Source organism: Vanessa cardui, chromosome 24 (assembly GCF_905220365.1).
Source record: "Vanessa cardui chromosome 24, ilVanCard2.1, whole genome shotgun sequence".
Lineage (NCBI taxonomy): Eukaryota > Metazoa > Arthropoda > Insecta > Lepidoptera > Nymphalidae > Vanessa > Vanessa cardui.
The window spans coordinates 10776288-10798293 of record NC_061146.1 but is presented as its reverse complement, the minus strand read 5'-3'; the positions used below and the strand labels follow the sequence as shown (position 1 = coordinate 10798293).

The 22006-nt window shown below is 34.7% G+C and overlaps 1 protein-coding gene across 1 annotated transcript in view; it reads left to right on the top strand.

Moving 5' to 3' along the window:
- LOC124540322 overlaps positions 1-22006 on the top strand; it is a 147796-nt gene that overhangs the window by 119523 nt on the left and 6267 nt on the right. Inside the window, exons 5-9 of the mRNA XM_047117809.1 lie at positions 1833-1999; positions 3030-3162; positions 4419-4543; positions 11189-11280; positions 12687-12864. Coding sequence (XP_046973765.1) covers positions 1833-1999; positions 3030-3162; positions 4419-4543; positions 11189-11280; positions 12687-12864 — 695 coding nt within the window. The remainder of the gene's footprint in view (positions 1-1832; positions 2000-3029; positions 3163-4418; positions 4544-11188; positions 11281-12686; positions 12865-22006) is intronic.

The window sequence follows — 22006 nt, the reverse complement described above, 5'->3', positions numbered from 1 at the left end:
CAGTGTAACTACAGGCACAAGGGACATAACATCTTAGTTCCCAAGGTTGGTGGCACATCGACGATGTAAAGAATAGTTAATAGTTAATATTTCTTGCAGCGTCATTATCTATCTGGGTGATGGTGACCACTTACCATCAGGTGGCCCACATACTCGCCCCTATACCATAAAAAAATACATTACCACATTCAGCGATGGTCAACTACCATGAATTTTAAACCAATTACTTCTGTAAATTATAAACTATAAATGATAATAAAACGTTATAAACATACACAAAAATATATTAAACTAATATATATATGGCGCGTAATTAATCTTCATCTAGCCTTAATTTATCTTATAACATATTAAATTGAATTTCCCGTCTAAGCTTTTGCAAGTGTCAAGAAAAATAAATGCTTAGCGTAACATCATTAAAAACCGCGGAGCGTGTGAGCAGCCTTCGCCGTGCAAATTACGTATTAACTGAGTTAATGCACGATAATTATTGTAAGCGCGGCGTAATCCACGATGAAGGGTTATAAAATGCCCTTTGACGGTGAAGTTTAGCAGAAAATATTTGATCAAAAACAACGTGGTAATATTATTTTAGTAGAATTAGGTACAGCAAATGAATTATCCAAAATTAGGCTTTGTGAATGGCCGTATAGATACACCCAATACCACCAATCACCAGCCCAGTACAGTACAGTAACAGCCTATAAATTTCCCACTTTGCTTGGCCAAGGCCCTTTGAGGAGAAGGTTTGGAGCATGTTTTATCAAGCTGCTCCAATGCGGGTTGGTTACCAATGCACCTCATCAGCCAGCCAAACAGAAATACTTATTTTTTTTTTTGTGTTTGAAGATTTGAAAGGGACATAACATCTTAATTCCCAAGGTTGCATGCATTGGTAATGTTTCTTCAAGCGGCAACGTCTTCAGGTTGCGGTGACCATTTACCATCAGCTCATTTGGCCATCCTGTCTATAACATAAAAAACACATCTCTGCTTCGAAACCATAAACCGCCATAACATATGTTTTTTTTTCTAAAAATCATTTTTGACGTAATTACGTAATAAAATTCCTTTCAGCTTTCTTTTCTCAATAGTAGTTGGCTGTGCCTTATTAGTCTATGAGGTAAAACTATTCGTTAATTATTATAGATTAGGCTTCAGTAAGTTTAGTTGTCCTCCTGTCTGACGTAAATCTTCTTGGAACATGTTTTGTAGGGATTTGTTCCGCGCGCCATACAGCTTAGGCGCTTAAATACGAGATCGTCTTGATCGATACGCTTAACGAAATACCCTTAATCGTCTCTACCCCTGGCTCAGATGGGGTGGTTCAATTCGAATCCTCTGGAAAGATAGGACCTTAATTAATTCGCTAGATAATAGACCAATAAATGAATCTAAAAATATTATTGATAACTAAGTCATATTATACAGAACAACATTATGGATGTTGCTTGGAGTTAAGTATTAGATGATGGTCAAACGAGATTGAACCGAAACGAGAGTGAACTAAGATGGCCCAGTGGTTAGAATGCGTGCATCTTAACCGATGATGTCGGGTTCAAATCCAGACAAGCATCAACGTATATTCATGTGCTTAATTTGTGTTTATTACGTGTTCTAACTACGGGGCCAACTCGGCTCAGTGCAGCAGTGGGAAATTTACAGGCTGTTATTGTTGTTGTTTTATTGATGCTTTACCTGTATTTATGATACGTACTATTTATTAAAAAAATTAAGTTACAATTTGTTTACCGATATTTTCAAAATCTACAAATCTAAAAGGGTTTTCTGAACTGTTTTTCTTTATTTTGATTAAAATTGTTTGTTTATAGGTACGGAAGCCCGCATCATTCTCGTTCTCAATCTGTCAAAGCGCAAAGGTCCCGTACGGGAGAGAGACAGCTGCTAGGCCTTCCTCAGCAGCGTGCGAGAGTCGCATCCATGCCAAACACTGGCGTCGAAGAAGAATATTACAGACTAAGGCATTTTAGTATAACCGGTAAGTAAAACGTATCATTTGATATCTCAGAAGACCTTTGAATGTAGTATCATTAGCAGCCAGGGCCAGTGTGCCAGGGTCGAAGGGTGCGCAGTTCAAAAGGTCCTTGGTATGAACGAATTAGCGTGAAATGTCATTTATATTTTTGTCTATGTTTATGATTTCACCAATCTGAAGTACTATCGGAGGATCAATGAATCTAGGGAAGTGCTTTTTGATCGTGTATGAAGTAGTGCTGTTGGCCCTACTGGTCTTTCACCATCACCGGACGTTAGGGCGAGTACTAGACTCAGCCTCATGTACTGAGGGTGTCTCCTATGAGATCTATGCCTCGGCTCAGATTGTAGTACTATTAATTCATTCATTACGGTTTATATGCCAACTAACGAATATCTAGATAGCGCGATTCAGAAAATTGACAATTTTAAACAGCGCCGTCTATCGTTACCGGGTTGTAGTATACTTAATTATACTGTCCACATGCAAATGTAAACATTATAAAAAAGGTGTCTGGAAAATGAATGCCTCTGCCATATCTGCACTTTAATTACTGTATAATTACTAGAATCGTTCAAACAACCTCTACTGCGTTTAAACAAATATATAAAGGTACGTCTGTGTGCCAAAGGTTATTATCCAATGAGTTAGTGTACCTTAGATAAAAGTATCCTCCTCCTGGCTATTTTTTACCGTAAATTGTGCTGAAAAAAAACCAACCTCCTGTCGACTGGTTTTCCCGGCTCGAGGTATTTTCTTTGAACTTTGATTTTATAAATTGTTTTAAAGATCATAATGGACTTTTAAAATTAACATGGTTATTTTTATTATAACAGCTATTTAATACGGGATGTTTAATTTATTTTTATTTTAATTTGATGGAGCTCGAAATTTCAACATTATATTCGAATATCTTTTTCTACTTGTCTACGAAAAAACATGGTAAATATCCCGTGTTAAATAAGTGTAATCACAATAGACTTCTTCAAATGTCATTATGTCAGTATTTCTCACATAATTGTATTTTTATTAGGTAAAGGAGTTGTCAACAGAGGAGATTCGTTGCGTTCAAGAAGATCACGATCCAATACGTCAGTGGCATCGAGCGCGTCCAGCACGGAGGCTGTCACGAGAGCTTCAGCGCCATGCTCCTTAGCATCGTCTAGGTAAAAACCCTTCTTTTGTTTTTGCTAAATAAGATAGCCCAATAGTTAGAATACTTAAATACCGAGATACTTATAGATCCTATTCAAAGTCACAAGATCCGTATAGGAATTATGGTGTAGGTTGGCGGACGAGCATATGGGCCACCTGATACTAAGTGATCACCAGCGCCCATAGACAATGGCGCTGTAAAAAATATTAAATATTCCTTGCATTAACAATGCGCCACCAACCTTGGGAACTAAGATGTTATTTTAGTTGTAGTTACACTAGCTCACTCACACTTCAAACCGGAACACAACAATACTGAATATTGTTGTTTGATGGTAGAATATCTGATGAGTGGGTGGAACCTACCCTGACGGGCATCCACATAGCCCTACCACCAAGGATGTGTTTATAATTAATCCCGGACCAAACGACGAATGACAATATCATTTAGTTCTTTTAGAAGAGAGTTGGCCCAGTGTGAAACAGTAGCGGAACATTTACGTTCAATTAAAATAAGCATCCCGATCTGTGAACCGAGATGGTCCATTGGTCAGAATGCATGTACCTTAATCGTTGAATACGGTTGCAAAGCCAGGCCAGCACCACTGAATTACCATGTGCTAAATTTTTATCCACCAACACGCATAAAGCAGCGTTGTGGAATAAACTTCAAAGTTTCTTTAACCAAGTTTTGGGACATTTCTTGTAAATGTTACTTTTTCCTTAAGTTAAATATTTATTACATTAAGCGATGGTCTGATGTGACGTGACACTCCTGCTCTTATACAAATGATTATGGAGCATTAATCACGTCCCACGTGAGCACCACCCACTAACCTCAAAGGGTGATCCTCATACCCATAATAATTACACTCACTTACCTGGAAAACTGGAGTTTGACAAGTGCAATTATATTATAATCAGTATAATAACATAAATTGTTAAGCCTGGACGTTGTTTCTAGAAAATGTTATTAACATTTAAGTAAAAGTTTTTGTTAGGATTGTTTATAACCTATTTTTCATATACTAAGGCTCCAGGCGGTCCCAATCTTGGTGTGTTTTAAGGGATGCCTTTTTTTCAAGCGAGAATATTCTCTTCTTTCAAACATGTATTAAAGAAAGTCAAAATTAAATTTTTACACACCTAGACAACACCTATACCAGTGACCTATTCAAGCTATTAACCTTCAACCCTCAAAATCCATTTCTTCACAATTAAAATAAACCTAAAATCAATGTGTTTAAAAATACAATTTGCTTAACAGGGATTCTTCTGCTGGTCTCAGTACTTATCGAGTGCTGGTGCTTGGAGGCCCAGGTGTGGGCAAGTCGAGCCTAGTGGGGCAGTTCATGACGTCAGAATATCTTCATGCCTATGATACTAGTATTGGTAAGAATAGACTTTTTAGTCTTGAAATGTTATGACGTAATCAAATAAATTGCAAAATGAATCAGTATCACTTTCATAGCTATGTACTGGTGGTTCATTCGTATATGGTTTCTAATTAAAATAAAGAATGAATACATTATAAATGAGTAGATGGCCCAGTGGTTAGAACGCATGCATCTTAACCGATGATAACGGGTTAAAAAACAGGCAAGCAGCACTGAATATTCAATGATTGTGTTTATAATTCATCTCGTTCTCGGCGGTGAAGGAAAACATCGTGAGGAAACCTGCATGTTTTATTTTATAAAAAATCTGTGACATGTGCATTCTTACAACCCGCATTCGAACAGCCTGGTGAAATATGTTCTTAATAATTTTCTCCTCAAAGGGAGAGGAGGCCTTAGCCCAGCAGTGGGAAATTTACAGGCTGTTTATGATAAATGAAGAGACACTTTATCATGTTTGACTCAGAAGTTCTACTACAACATAATACCTAAATAAAACTTATTTGACGATGATAACGATACAATATGATTTGGAGAATGGCTTTAATATATAATATGATTATATATAGTAACAAAACCACACAAGGACAAAAGCGAAAACATCAAATATCATCAAATTAACGTGATGTCATTAGTCGAGCTTGAATAATCTATGATAGTGACTATATTTACAAAAGCAGGCTGAACGAGCAAAATTAATTGAGTTTTTCAAGATAACTTTAAGGGTACAGCTAGTTGACAAGAAACTCAGTAGTTAATAATTTATTACAGCTAAAATATCAATATTTTTTTAACATATCTGTCTGTATTTTAATTTGAAATATTCGAAAAGGATATAATCAATGATGTTCTAGTAAACAGATACGTTATTAACGCGCAAAAAGTGAAGACTAGAAAACGTCCCAATTGAGACGTTTGCCTTTAGTCGTTTTACGTAGTAATACGTTTTGCGTAATTAAAACATCTAGTTACCCCTTTTACTTATTGTTTTTATCAAGCTATCCTTTTCACTTATAACGAAATGTAAAATAAACGGTCCCCGGCGCGGCACACTTTTTCCTGTTGTTTAGTATGTATATAACATAAACACAAAAATATCTGTTTATTAGAATATCATTGGTTTTAATAGAAGAAGACTTGAAAATTGTCTTTGATATCAATCAGTATATTATAAATCAACTAGATGAAATTCACTCGGCTATGATAAATGAAACTAGACAAATTTACGACATGATTTATCAATTATTAATAAGTAGTGCCCGCGAAGCTTCGAGATAATTCAAAAGATTTTAGATATTTCAGAACTTATAACAGGTTCTGTTTTCATTTCATTCAATTGTAAAGACCATTACACATTGAAAAAAATAAGAGATAACCGTCATTTAATACACTATATGAAATGAAGCTACCACCAGTTTTGCACACAGGTCATACCGAGAAGAACCGGCAAGATATTCAGTAGTTACTGTTTTTCAACATTTAAAAGTACAAAAGTTGACGATTAAATGAATTTCGCGCTTACATGTTGTAACTTAAGACAAACATATTTTTTCAATGATCTTAAATTATGGAAACGTTTCGTTGGAGTCTATCGTAGACCTTCACGAAATTATTAATACAGGTACAGATACTCTAAATCTGTCTATCTGATTATGTTGTCTACCAGTGTCAGTCTACCCGTGACCACAAATGCTGTAAAGTGCTCGAAACGTTGGGATGATAAAAATAAGTAATATACGCGATATAAATCCGTTAAAACTAGTTTTATTTCAATCTGTCTATCTGTTCAACATCCACGTTAAAACCGTGAATCATTACCCTTATGAAGATATCATAACAAATTGATAACAATTATTATGAAGCAAGTCAAGAATCAGGGTACTTTTTTTAATTAAAAAACGAACCTTTTTTTCGCGGGAAAAACGCGTTACGCGCTTCCCCCACGTGATGGAAGGTGGCCCCCCACCCGCCTGTGTGTGGGACTCCCCGGTTTCCTGGACGCCTAGTACACCCAGGTCCACCGGGTTTACCCACTAAAAAACCAGCGGTACCCTCTCCGTCTTTCGGCGGGCGCCACGTGATCGCTTACGCATTCTACCGTGGAAGTAAAAAAACCGAACCTAACCCAACCTTACCTATCACCGCCAGATGCAAACGAAGTCACATGATTAAAATTAGTTTCCATATATATTTACGATGTTCAATTAAGCAATTATTAAACTCACTTTCGTTCTAGCTTCTATCAAACAAACGTCATTAACTTAATTTCGTATCCAGCGTCGTGGAAGTCATTTCTACACCAAAGATCAAAGACCAAAGTCGGGTAATTAGGCCGAAGACAAGTCCACGAATATGTCTCATCGTGAATAGAATCTGGATCATGGTGGATGGCAATTAAACTAAACTTCTGAGTCTGGCAAAAGTTACTCAGACGTCTTAATGCTCGTCTGGTGATGTGTCGTAAAAACTTCGAACAATAAAGTGCATCTTTAAAAAACTCATTTGTTTGGAACTTTTCGTCGGACTCATAAATTTGATTGAGGTTCCTTTTATACGTTGAGACATTCATGACGGATTTATCATCGAAGTCCTTTATACAATCATCATTATGAATATCATTACATATTATAAAACAAAGTCACTTATCGCTGTCTGTCCATATGTGTGCTTAGATCTTTAAAATTACGCAATGGATATTGGTGCGGCTTTTTTTAAATAGATACAGTGATTCGAGAGGAAGGTTTTTGTATATAATATAGTAAAGAAACACTGATAATTTTAGATGTTTTTAATGTGATGTGGTAAATATGATTCTGTAGAATATTCCCTATCAATATTGCACCCGTGCGATGTCGGGAGGATATTTAACTTGTTTCAACTTGAACTATACTACTGTTTTGAACAGGGGATATGTCTTACTTCACATGATTGGGGGCGAGTTAATTGAAACGGTTAGTTTTTTTGGACTTATTAGGGAAGTGGTACCAACAATCAGGTGACACATTCCAATCTACCTTTCTGTACTTAATAAAATAAATTTATATTATGTACTTCATAATAGAAAGATAAGTTAATGAGCTACCCGTTAGGCATCATTAACCAAAGCCATTCTTGACACGTTTTCACGAATTTGTCTTAAATTGAACGAGATCATTCGTCTCCTCAAACCAAAAAACCGCAATATTAAGTATTGGCAAAATAATTGGTAAACGTAACATAACGATTTAATTTCATTATTTAGGGATGCATAGTTTTAGTAATTAATATATTGGCTGGTCGACTTCCAGTGGCACGCAGAGTTCGATTCCGTAATTAATGTAATTAATTTACTCGTTAATTATCGTGCATTATAATTATATGCTACATGAGTCTAGTGTTCAACAAATTAACAAATATCTATAGAGCTTCTGTAAAGAAAATAAAAGTAAAGTAATTTTCCCACTGGTGGGCCTCCACTCCCAGTAAGGAGAGGGTTTGGAAAATATTCCAACACGCTGTTCCAATACGTGTTGGTGGAATACACATGTGGCAGAATTTCGATGAAAGTAGACACATGTAGGTTTCCTTCACCTCATGATGTTTCCTTCACCGCCGAGCACGAGATGAATTATAAACACAAATTAAGTACATATATGTAAATAGTGGTGCTTGCCTGGGTATGAACCCGAAATCATCGGTTAAGATGCACATATTCTAACCACTGGGCCATCTCAGCTCCTGAGAGCTTCCTGTGTCGGACAGTTAAGGGTAAGGGACTGTAAGGGTAATGGTAAGTGTGACGAAAAAAAATCTTTTACTTTTGGAAAAGCAACTAACTTGTTTGAAAAAACTCTTAATAAAAAAATTGGGTAATGAGACGAACGCCTTCTATCTCTATCTTTATAATATTGTAACCCTAAAAATTTTATTTTTTCTATAATTTATTTCTACTAAAATTATAGTATTTATTTTTATAAACATTTATCGGTTTTATAACAAAACTTCGTTTTTTGAACCGTAATCGTTGTTGTCTTTATTATCTGTCAATTTCGTGGAACGGCAACACTGCGTTTTCTGCGTCGTCATTCTATCGTTGTGCAGGCGCCGGTCGCATACCGACACTTGTGTATTTTAAAACGATATAATCATTTTTATTCGTGAGTATATTCAGCGAATATTCTGGAATATTGGAATATAATATGTTGTTTCTACATTTCGTATATTGGTTTTGCATTCGTTTCAGATTATACACGAATTATATACTTACGTAAACGGAGGGTTACCTACGTCGTCAAGCTATTATATTATATATATTTGAGAGGTTTAGGCTACTAAACCGTAAGTAAAACAATTTATATTTGCTTGATCGAGGCACATTAGTGGTTTTTAGAATGATATTTAATCATATTTTTCGTTAAATTCCAGTCGTCGTAAAATACCGGCCACGTGCATTATTTGACAGGCGTTGCCGAATATATATTTATTTAAACACTCCTGAGGGAGTTTTTTTTTTATATGTATTTATATACATATATACTTTTAAATAAAGTATATTCTGAAGTACTACGGTGTTGCTGGGCGGACTCAGCTGAGAATTGTTGCTGAGTTCGAGCATCTGCTTCGTCGGAGGAATTGCTGCATGTCCAGTGCTGCTGCTTCTGCTGCTGCCGCTATTTTGGTTGCACGGCTTTTATTGATGCATACCGTCAACGACCTCACCCCTGATGATTATTTTTTATGTAAATTAAAATCATTTTGTTTATCAGATTATTTTATAAAATATTTTTTTTTTTTCTCAATTAAATTTGCTTAACCAACAAAAGTTTTTTTTTGTCCCCGCGACAATATCGCAAATTAGACAAAAAAAATTTACAGTTTTAGTGTGAAAAGAAACTCCGCGAGTTTTTGTTACTAATACTAGCGACCCTCCCCGATTTCGCACGGACAAACACTGATACGGAATATTCTACAGATATTAATTTTCCACATCACATTAGAAAATTAGAGCGACAATTATTCGTTCATGTTAAAATTATATTTTGTGATGGCAACACTGAATACGTCGCCCTCTATTAAAACACAAAACACAACTTATGATCTTAGTGTTTGATTGATACTTGGGGTTATATCACTTTTAAATGAAATGTATAGGTTATTATTTAATTTTAACTTTATTATTCTCTATTTTAAATGATTGAAAAGATTAGTAATTTACTACAAAGTGTAGATAGAACTAGTGGTGGTTGCCGTTTTGTAAATTCACATCGTTTATAAAAAATACATTTGTAAAAAAGGCATGTTATTCAATACAAGATTTTATAGATGATAAAAAAGCTGTTGACTTCCAAGCAGGATATATTAATTATAATAATTGTATTTAACTAACTTGACTTTATATTTTTAAATGTTAAAAAGAGTAACTACTGAGTTCTTGCCGGTTCTTCTCGGTAGAATCTACTTTCCGAACCGGTGTTAGCTTCACTTAATTGTAAAATGACGATTCATAACTACCTACTTGAATAAAGTATATTTTGATTTTGTTACATTTAATTCATCACTTTAATGACGACACATAACAGTTTTTATAAGCTTACTTTCATAAAGATTATTTTATTATTTTTTGCTCGTTGAAATGCAAAGAAAATGGATAAATTGGTATAAGGTTTTCTATAAACGTTAATATAGTTGAATAATTATATAATTATAGCACAACAAACCAGGGTCCAACTTGTGGCTTATACGGCTTTAGAAGCCATGTAATCTAAAAGTTTCAAGTAAGGACCCGTTTGAAATATTGTACCCAATACGCACAACTTTGCTAACTAAACGGGTTAGTGGAGTATTATTAATGTTATGCGAATAAAGGTTGACAGTTTTATAAAAAGGGTAGGAAATATATGTAGTTAGAATTTCAGATGGTGTTGACCGTTTGACTATCCCTTTGGTATAGTTGCAATAGCTTGCAACTTTTAGATTAAATCTCGAGTCGAGCCGATTAAGTGTACAAAAGAAGTTGATTTTTTTGGGGTATAAAGACAGAAATTGAATTGAATTATATATATTAAATTTGAATTTAGATAGAACTATAAAGGCGGTGGTTCTGTACCTTGTTTTTGCACACTTTTTTCGATATAATATGTTGGAATAACTCGCCACTTCTACGATTTAGTGGCTCGTTATAAGGGTGCTGATCCAGAGGTCCTTGATTCAAACCCCAGGTACAATAATTTATTAGGTCTCGAAAAATTCTTAAGTCAGCCTAGAATCTGGACGTTGGCCGTAACGCAGCGAGGTCGTGCACCTGAACTCGTTCCAGTTTTGTTGAATTTGCTATTTTATCTAATAATAAGAGTGAAGGATTAGGGCACCTGTGTTTGCACGCATCCTTGTGCACTAAAATATGTCCTACCTGATTGGATAGTCTCTCTTGAGATTGGGCCAAAATCGGTCAAGACAACATCATCATCATCAGGTCTCAACTGGTTAACCATCCTAGATTAGCTACTACAGTCAGGATCGGTCAGAAATACATCAGACTACGTACGTATACATAGTATAACCCTATAACGTCAAAAATTAAAACAATTTTTCTATTTCTCCTAAGTACCTAATCTCTACAAATGAAAAAGACTATGAACTCTAACAATGGTTTTATTCTCAGATGACGAGTCGGGAGAGAAGTCTGTATGCGTGCTGCTGGCTGGAGAAGAATCAGAGATCACATTCCTGGATTCACCACCTGATAATGCAATTGTAAGCTTGTTTTAACTAAGCTCTTTTAACTAAGTCCTGATCACTATCAAGACTGTCACCATCTTACACAACCATTATACGGAAAATTATATCGAATAATAAATTAGTCATATGAAATATATAAACAGTAAAAATACAAAAAACATCATAGAGTTAGAAGCTGTTATATTTTTTTCATGCCATATAGGTAAATGGACTGGCAAATCGTCCAATTGGTGATAATTGGTGCCACTGCTCATAGACACTGGTACTTTAAGAAACTTTAACTATGTCTCGTCACACTAATGCGCCGTCAACGGCGAGCACTAAGATGTTATGTCCTTTGTGCCTGTAGTTACACTGGTTTTACTCGCCCTTTCCTTCTTATTGGTGGTGAAATATATGATGATTATTGGGCTACCTATCCAGACTGGAATGTACAAATCTCTACTAATAAAACTAATGGATTTTAGATGACTACTATAACTAACCACTACAATTTAATTTGGACAAAATACTAATGCATCTTCCAAACTACAACACAAATATATTACTATAATAACTCGACGAAAATTGTGTAAAATAATATTCATTGAAAAAATATATCCAAAAAAATAAAATTGACAATGGGCCTTCGAAAAAATAAACATCTACACGTTTTCAATTTAAAAATTCTCATTAAACCGCTGAGCTTGATTAGGTATTCTCAAGGTTCACGACATTTTCTTTTTAAGCCGTTGACAGTTTTTAAAATTAAAAACAAACTTCCAACGTTGCCTTCTCCTTTAAGCAGATTTGATGTAATAATAATATTGTTTCCGACTTTGTGAATCCTTAACCGGTTTCAAAAAATCCAATTTAGAGAAAATGATTTGGAAGACGCTTTTACTAAAAGAAATACTCTCATAAATTAGTCAGTTTGACGAGTCGAGATGGCCCAGTGGTTAGAACGCGTGCATCTTAACCGATGATTGCGGGTTCAAACCCAGGCTAGCACCGCTGTTTTATGTGCTTAATTTGTCTTTATAATTCATCTCGTACTAAGCGGTGAAGGAAAACATCGTAAGGAAACCTGCATGTGACAAATTTCATAGAAATTCTGCCACATGTATATTCCACCAACCCGCATTGGAACAGCGTGGTGGAATATGTTCCAAACCTTCTCCTCAAAGGGAGAGGAGGCCTTTAGCCCAGCAGTGGGAATTTACAGGCTGTTGTTGTTGTTGTTTGTTGATGAGGCATAATTATTGCTATACAAGTCATGTCTTGAAGCACCAAGTATTCATATTATGTTTATTGCTACTGTATACTATCGCATGAACTTGATCAGGGTCAGATTGACGTACGATGCCCCTAAGGACTACACGTCTCGGGGCATCTTTCCCCTTTATTTTATTTAACTTTATACTTTTATCCCATTTCTACAGTCGGAAGGAACAGCACACGGCTATTGCGTGGTGTACTCAACAGCCGACCGGACAAGCTTTGCTGAAGCAGAAAGACGATTACAAATACTATGGGCCGCGGGACACACGGCAAGAAGAGCTGTCATCCTCGTCGGAAATAAGGCTGATCTTGCAAGATCTAGGGTGGTACCTACAGATGGTAAGTGTACTTTTCATTTGACTTTTGTTAGGTCAAACTTCTTGGGAGGATTATTGATTAATTGAGAGATTTTTTTCCCATACGCATATTGAGGCTCGTTAAATAACAGATAAGAAATAGATGACACATGTACATGTTTTTTTTTTTTGTAAATAGACAGCATTAAAATGGCGCATTGATTTTAAGTTTTATAGTACAAATATCTTCAAGCAAATGTGGCCTAAAACCACCTGTTGACCGATTAACGCCAATAGTTGCTCATCTTCTAAAGAAAATCAACAACATATAAAAGAAACCGTTTGTCCAACTAATGAACGTGACTGTTGGTGTATAAAAAGCATGCTTATTTAAATAGCAAGCTTCATTACTCAATAGTTAAATGAACCGGGCCTAATAGAAATGCCGTCCCAAGATTATGACTATAAATGTAAAAGTTTAAATCCTTGTTAATGAATCACATAATCTCTTAAAATTTTAATTTTGGTATAGAGATAGCGTGTGCCGAGGCTATCAACGCAACAACAACAAAAGTGGGCTAGCTAGGAAGCAATATAATTAGGAATATCCTACGTATCCGCGTATGATAACTATATTTTCAATCTTAACGCGAGACAGTCAGAAGGTTTTAAGTTATTTCTAACTCCTTGTTAGAATGGTGATATACCGCAGATCCTAAGATTCTGGATTTAAACTCCAAATCGGACCGGTAAAATCTTACTGATTTTTTCTGTCAAAAAGTTTTCAGTATCTCGCCATAGTTACGCCATAGATTTAGAGAGGGTACCGCTGTTTTTTTAGTGGGTAAACCCGGTGACCCGGGTGTCCCAGAGTCGAGAGTCCCACACACCCTACTTTTCATCACGTATGGGAAGTGCATAATGTGTTTTTTCAGCTAAAAAAAGGGTATAATATTGGGTACCGTTACCGAATTCGGTTGAACAACATCAACCCCAATTTGAACCCCATTACACACGAAACCTAATTTAAATTCTATTTATATTAAATTCCATCAAAATCAGTTACAAAGTTTAATGTTAATGTAATATAGTTAGTAGATGACACGTCCGGCTGGCGTTATCAAATTAAAGTGGAATCGTGTGGCCAGTGTACGCTGATAATATTGTTATAACCGTGATTAACTAAGTTAGGGCATTGAAGCTTCGTTTAATATCGACAACCTAGATTTTGTAAATAGAGGCTTTAAACATTTCAAACAAAACAGATTATGTTTTATACATATATGTATACCTGTGGTCGAGAAGTGTGTGCGCTGCTGAGTTCTGGGCGCTGATGAAGAAAAAGTTATTTATGTTGTCCTGCAAAAAAAAAATCAAAATAAACTTTTTTCAAGAGGGCTTTTACAAGCACTTTTGAATTATCATCATCATCATCAAGTCATTTAACAATTAAGTGAAGTAGAATCTACTTTCCGAAACGGAGGTGGTTGCTCTTTTTCAACATTTAAAAAAATACAGTCATGTTAGTTAATACAATTATTTTAATTAATATATCCTGCCTGGAAGTCAACAGGTTGCGTCTGGGTGTTTGTGGTACCGTCGTTGCTTCTGATTTTCCATAACACATGTGCTTTGGCTATTTCCATTGGGATCAGATTATTCAGTAATGGCACATGAATATTCAGTGGTGCTTGCCTAGGTTTGGCCCATAATCATCGGTTTAGATGCACGTGTTCTAACCACTGGACCATCTCGCCTAAGAGAAATGTCGGTACAAAAATAATCACTGATTAATCACGACATCTCAGAAACCACAATATCTACAAGCTTGAAATTTGACAGGCTGTAGACATCTGCTATAAACAGATTTTACGAAAGTCCAAAGAACAAAGCCCTGAGGGCATAAAACGAAGGTTGAAAATTTGAACTTTATAAATTTCGCGTGGGTAATGTCGTAGTTCAACTGGTAAGATTATTTTTTACAAAGCGATTGATTTGAAATACTTGCAAATCAAATAGATTTCATTTGATGTAGAGCACATTGTAACTTAACACTTCTTATTTTTCCGTTATTTAATTCATTACGATTGTCATTTTAATGGGTTTTAGTTGTTACCTTATTTTAATTTGAAGCCCTAACCGTCATTACAGTCGACAAATCGTTAAATTTAAATCTGTATCACATCAGTTTGATACATTAAGAGGCAATTATTTTTTATATTACGACTTCGATTTATTGGTCATACACCTAATTAATGGAAGAATATCAATTTCATAATAATAATTAATAACTATAATTTTTCATAGTAATTTAAATTACAAGGATGTAAAAAAACGATTCTGATTGAAATGAAACTTTTATTTTCATACTAGTGAACTACCCGCGAATTCGCTCGTGTTATAGGGTATATTGGTTGTCATGTTTTTAGGAACAAAAGTAGTCTATGTCCTTTCTTAGAGTTCAAGTTAGCTTAACACCAAATTTCATCAAATTCGGTTCAGCGGTTTGGTTGTGAAAGAGCGACAGACAGACAAACAGAGTTACTTTCGAATTTATAATATTAATTTGAATATAATTATAGTTTAAGAATAGTCGTGGGCGTTATAGTGTGCCGTATATGCACATAGGTATTAAAGTAAGTAGTTAGTAAAGTTACATATTCTATGACTAAAATATTTCACATCTGTGTATCTTATATTCTTTGGCACATATCATGTATAAAAGTCGAAGAATTGCATACGAAAAACAGAGTGTCTTATCAAGTGCGTCACAGTCCGTATAATTGTACCGTCTCGTTAATAAATCGTGAACCAGTTAGTGAGTTTCATTATCCTCAACATCAGCCCAGCAATAATAGTATTTTGTAATTTATTGGTAAGCTTGATATGTTGACGCAGTTGATTGGAAAATTGTCGATACAAAATCGAATCCAAAAGAATTCTGAAATTATAACGAGTACATAAAAAAGATAAGAAAATCTTTAAAATGGCTACAAAAAAGGTCTTATTAATATTCAATAGACAACCCACAGAAAACATTTTGAAATCTAGTATGGGAACATTTAATTGTTAACTTAAAATGCCCAATATGAATCAATATTTCTTAAGTTATTTTAGGGAATCTTACGAGTCATTTATGTGAAACGTTGAAACGTGTAGAGTAAGTTTCATTCTATATTTGGGGCTCTGTGCAAAACCGTCTGGGTAAGTAACACCCACTTCCCAAGTTGTTAAGGATTCCCCAGGTTGGTGGCGCATTAAGGATGTAAGGAACGGTTAATATTTCTGACAGCGCCATTGACATTTTTAACATTGCCGTTTCGTAAATTCAAATCGTTTGTAAAAAATACATCGGTAAAAAAAGCATATTATTCGAAACAAGATTTTATAGGTGATAAAAATGCGTGGCATTAATATCTATTGACTTCAAATCAGGATATATTAATTTAAATAATTGTATTAACCCTCCGTGCACCACGTGGGGTTTAATAAACCCCAGCGAAGCAAAAATCGTCGTATCTTTTTAAACGACCGCGCGAATTCCACGTAACCTCGTGTAGCTGGAGTTGCGACGTTGCCAGACCGCATAATAAGAGTGATTTAGTAATAGCATCTCAGGAATAGCGGACGGTCGCCCTCAAAGTGTGGTAGGGTGTCACAAACCCCACGTAGTTCGGGACGTCGTCTAAAAGGTAAGCAGTATGACATGCAAAATATACCTTTTTATACATAAATATTTATTGTTTTGTTTTTTATTAATAATGGCATTGAAGCAGGGAAAACTAACAATAGGCGGAAGTTTCTTCGTGATTTGGGAATGGCTTTAATTGAAGAGCACCTGAGAAACCTCAAAGATAATCCACGAAGTCCAAAGGAGGAAAGCATACATGTTTTACTCGCTGAAACAATTGTAGAACCACCAAAAAAAATACCAAGACGTGTAACAAGATGTTCGAAATGCGATAGGTAAAAAGATCGAAGGACTAAGTACGGTTGCGAGCGATGCAAAGTACCTATATGCATAGAGAAAAAATGTGCAGATTTGAACCAACTGGAATCTCAGGATTGTTTCTGGTCTTGTCAGGCCCTGAAATAAAGGGCAATAAGAAGTTATTACTTAAAGTTTTTTTTATAAGACTAAGCCAAAGAAGATGGTCTTCTCTTAATTCGTAAAAAAGTACTATTTTTGTTAAAATGCCTAAAGATATTAAAAATATTTATATATGTAACAATTTTCATTTTATTTTTGTCTCTTAATAGTCCAGAAACAATATTAATACATACAAAATAAACTTTAAAAAGTTATACCCTATAAAAATATATAATTATATTGGGGTATAGGAAACCCCACATAGTGCAGGATGCAACTTTTTTCCACGTGGTATACGGAGGGTTAACTAATATGACTTTGTATTTTTTAAATGTTAAAAAGAGTAACTACAGAGTTTCTTGCCGGTTCTTCTCGGTAGAATCTACTTTCCGAACCGGTGGTAGCTTCACTTAATTGTAAAATGACGATTCAAAAGTGCTTGTAAAAGTCTACTTGAATAAAGTTTACTTTGATTTGATTTGATTGTCTATGGGCAGTTGTGACCACTTAAAATCTAATCGATCATTCAGTCTACCTACCTACCACATAATAAATACTATATATCATTCCGAATAGAACAGTATATAACATATTAAGTTCTATACTAAAGTATGTCGCATAGAAATATTTTTGATGTTCAACATCTTCCCTCTCGCTTCCTCGTATGTGAGGCAGTGATTTCGAAAAAAGGGACGAAAGTGTATAAGATGCAATAATAAATAAAGTACAGAAGTTGTTGGTTTACGACATCATATTAGAAACTTTTAAATTTATCAGTTTCTGTACTATATTGATGATGTATTACGTACAACAATCTTCCACTCCAACCACTGTAATAAAAAAAAACCGCATCAAAATCTGTTGCGTAATTTCAAAGATCTGAGCAGACATAGGGACAGACAGCTGTAAGCGAATTTTTGTACTATGTAAAGATTTTACACATCAGATGTACTGTAGAATTCGTTCTTATTTTTTTGTTTTCATTGCTCTTGTTTAATTTTTACATCATATTACTCGTTTGGAATTTCATTTACATCTGGTTATGAAAGGTTTTGTTCACCTGTTATGTTTTTAATTAAATATAAAATATTCACATGATGAAAATTTAATTATAAAAATCGACAGGCGTCGTGGAACAGTCGCTTGGAACGATGTTGATGTCGCTATATATTATGTATAAGATAGCAACATACATGATGAAATAAATTAACGTTTAAGAATAATTCAATGACAGGAAATGAAATTGTTATTCTGTGCAACAGTAACAGAATATTAATTGGTGGTAGGGCTTTGTGCAAACCCGTCTGGGCCACCACTCACTCAGCAGTTATTCTACCCGCCAAACAACAGTGCTCAGTATTGTTGTGTTCCAGTTTGAAGGGTGAATGAGCCAGTGTAATTATAGGCACAAGGGACATAACATCTTAGTTCCTAAGGTTGGTGGTATTTCTTACAGCTTCATTGTCTATGGGTGATGTTGACCACTTACCATCAGGTGACCTATATGAACGTCCGTCAACCTATACCATAAAAAAAACATCTTAAATATTAACAGCGTAACCTGATTTTATTTCAAGTGATTATCGGACGATAGCTTCACATAAAAAAACGCTTATTGTCTCATTTTGAAGAGCTCCAGTCTGCAATATGCATAAAAATGAAAGATTCTTGATTGCAATTTATTAAATCTTTACAATTTAACAGATAATAATTTTAGAGGCCGAGAAAAGTTCCTAGCCGGTTAGTGGCTTACGGCTGTATAATAAAAAATCAAAATAAGACAAAAAACAGGTAACGTTATTGATATATAAGATAATAAATTAATTATTTAGTTATAATATGGCAGTCTTCTTATATTCTGTCTATTTATAATCTTGGATCTCGAGACTTCGGTTATTATGCAAATGATAAAGAATCATGGAATTAATACTTGTGCACTTCCACGCAAGATAACATTCTGTATTTTTAAATGTTGAAAAAGAGTAATTTCTGATTTTATTGCCGGTTCTTCTAGGTAGAGTTTACTTTCCGAACCGGTGGTAACTTCACTTAATATAGCTGTTAAATGACGACTCAAGAGTGCTTGTAAAAGCCTATTTAAATAAAGTATATCTTCATTTGATTTGATTTGTGATTCGGTATGTTTTAATGAAGTGTGTATACTTACTGCTCCACATTTTGTGGACAACAATACTATGTTTAAAATAAACACAAAAGTAAAGATCTTTTCGAAAGAAACATCATTGTATGGACATGAGTTGAAAAACTAAACCAAAAACACCAAGTTTCTGACTTCGCATAGTAATATATCGTTCCTGGGGCACGGTATTCGTTTCCATAATAAAATACCTCAGCTATTCTTAACTTGACCTATTAAAATTTAAAGTCTAAGAAACATTGATAAAGGATGCTAATGAGTTACCAGTTCTATTCCGTAGAATTTACTTTGCGAAGCGGTGTTAACTTTATATTTAATTTAACAGTGTTACATGACGATTCGAAAGTGTTTCTAGATGTATTTGAATAAAGAATATTAACTTATTCTATCACTTCATGACATTTTACAAATATTTTTAGTTGTGAGTTTCGAGAATGTGTTACAGAAACTCTACAGATATTCAAGTTTTAATAATTTATCGTCCAAAGACACTATTTTAAACTAAAAAAAAAACACGAATGTTTTGGCAAGTAATGTAACTGCTTATAAGTATTGTCCGATCTAAGGTTTCAGCCATGAAAGAAGAAAGTTTGTTCCTTTATTAAGCACAGTAGCCCTGTGTAGGTTGATGGCTAAACATAGGCCACAATTTCAATCGATACATTCAGGCTACCTCACGACCAGCCGAGCAAGAGATGATATGTGCTTCGTTCACATAAAGCTCAATGATTCTTTTTCGAATTACCCACCGGACCTTAAAGGGTCTTGTTACTGACATTATAGAGGAACATCACATCTATTATAACGAGGCAGGTTGATTTTCTTTTAAGAAGAAATCACTTGCTTACCAAATCGCCAAACTTCTATTTATTATACGACTATTGAAGATTAATTTAACAATGACTCTTAATGGGTGATTGTAATACTTTTGAAAAAGGATAATATAGTCTTTTTCTTGAATTTATACACTTTACGGGATGAGTTCTGATGACTGCCACCCCGCGCCATTAAATACAATTTTCAGCAATTAACAATCAACTGTCAGACTGTTAAACTTTAACAAAGCGTTAACTCGTAAATTAGAACTTTGTAATTAAAAATTCGTTAAGTAAGAACGCGCGTTATTACTTTATCCTGAAAGTATTTCTGTCTTTATGGCTTAAAAACTTGCTTGTACCCTATCGTTTGAGTGCTATTCGATTAAATTTTACATTACACTCGTCTGTGAGCGTAAGTCTGTATAAATTACTTTCAAATTTCACTCTAATGCTGACAAGAGAAACCTGAGTCGATTTATTGTCAAATATTTTTGTACATTACTGGGTACATAATCAGCAGGCACTTTCGTTGTTGGCAAAATAGTTGTCAGTTTCTACGTCAAACTTATCTTATGATATCATCTTGATTTACTTGTTGATAAATTATAACGCTGCTAATTCCGAGGGTCTAATTCCCCGAGCCTAAAAAGTAACCTCATTAGCACTACTAAATTTGGACGACAGCATTTTTTATACTTTTATACTTTGGAAAACATGAGAAGCCATTGGTTCTTGGACTTTTCTTGGTCGTGTTAGATTTAACGTAAAATCAGATTACACGCATGAAAAAACAAATAATGCACTTATGTTTGTGCACCCACTTGAACACTGTAATATATCCTGTGCAGCTAACGTTTCTTGAAAGATTTCCACATAGCCCAAAGGTTTGTAAACCGAACCGTAACCAAAGGATGCTAGTCCACATCTGGTCAAGTCTTGGGGTGAATAATAACATCAGAAACTTACCTCGGTGGGTTTGTACAAATCCCTCTGAATAGGTAACATCCACTGACCTACTATAATTCATTCAAGTATTCTTTCGTTTTGAAATATGAGTGACCCAGTAACTACAGACGCAAGGGGCATAATATCTTAGGCCCATAATTGAAAGAGCATCGCCGATTTAAGGTATTGTTAATATTTCTAATGTTACCAACATCTATGATGCTTCCACTTATCAAGTTTTTCAACCTGCATGTTTTGAATGGACAATTAATTTATAATGATTTTGCCACAGTAGTTCCCATAACCTCCAATACCAATACTTTGCCCATCGGCGAGCAAACCGACAGTATTTGCGCACGCATGATACAACGTTACCTCGTGACCCAATTCTCATACGCAAATTCGTAAATTCAGTTCTGAAAGCAATTTATTGATTTTCATTTATAAGCTTTGAAAGTGATTAATGCTGTAACTACAAGGCTTGATTGCTTTGCTTTAATTAATTCTAACAATTTAGACTCTATTGTAATTGTCATAAGATTTATATTAGATTGTATGTTATGTAAAAAAATGTCATTGTTTTTTTGGAATTACGTAGTAATTCAATTACTGCAAACTTAAAATTTTGTCACAATTTTTTATATATGTAGTTTCTGTGTTTTGGATATTTATTTATTTTCAATTTAAAGCAATTTGAGCAAGTTTTTTGCCGTTTCGTTATTTTACAAGATTAAATTGTAAAACGATCACAGCATCGGAATGCAGATTCTACTGAGAAGTAATGGCAAAAAGCTCAGTTTTTACTTTTTAACATCAAATATATTTAAAAATTGCAATGCGTTGCCTTTTCTTCTAAGTGGAAGCTGCTTTCCGAAGCAGTGGTCGTGTTTAAAGAATGACGATACGAAAACGCTTTCTTCTAAATTTTACTTGAATAGTAACCATTTCATTTGCTTATTTTTAACCGACTTCAAAAAGGAGGAGGTTATCAATTCGTCTGTATTTTTTTATGTTAGTTACCTCATATTTATTTATTTATTACTGTAAATTGTAAATTGACATTATAAAAAAAAAATAAAAAAAATCCCGCTGAGTTTCTTTCGCCGGTTCTCCTCAGGTCTGAGGTATCGAAGGTACCGAACCGGTGGTAGATTTTCGACAATCAATAAGAAAG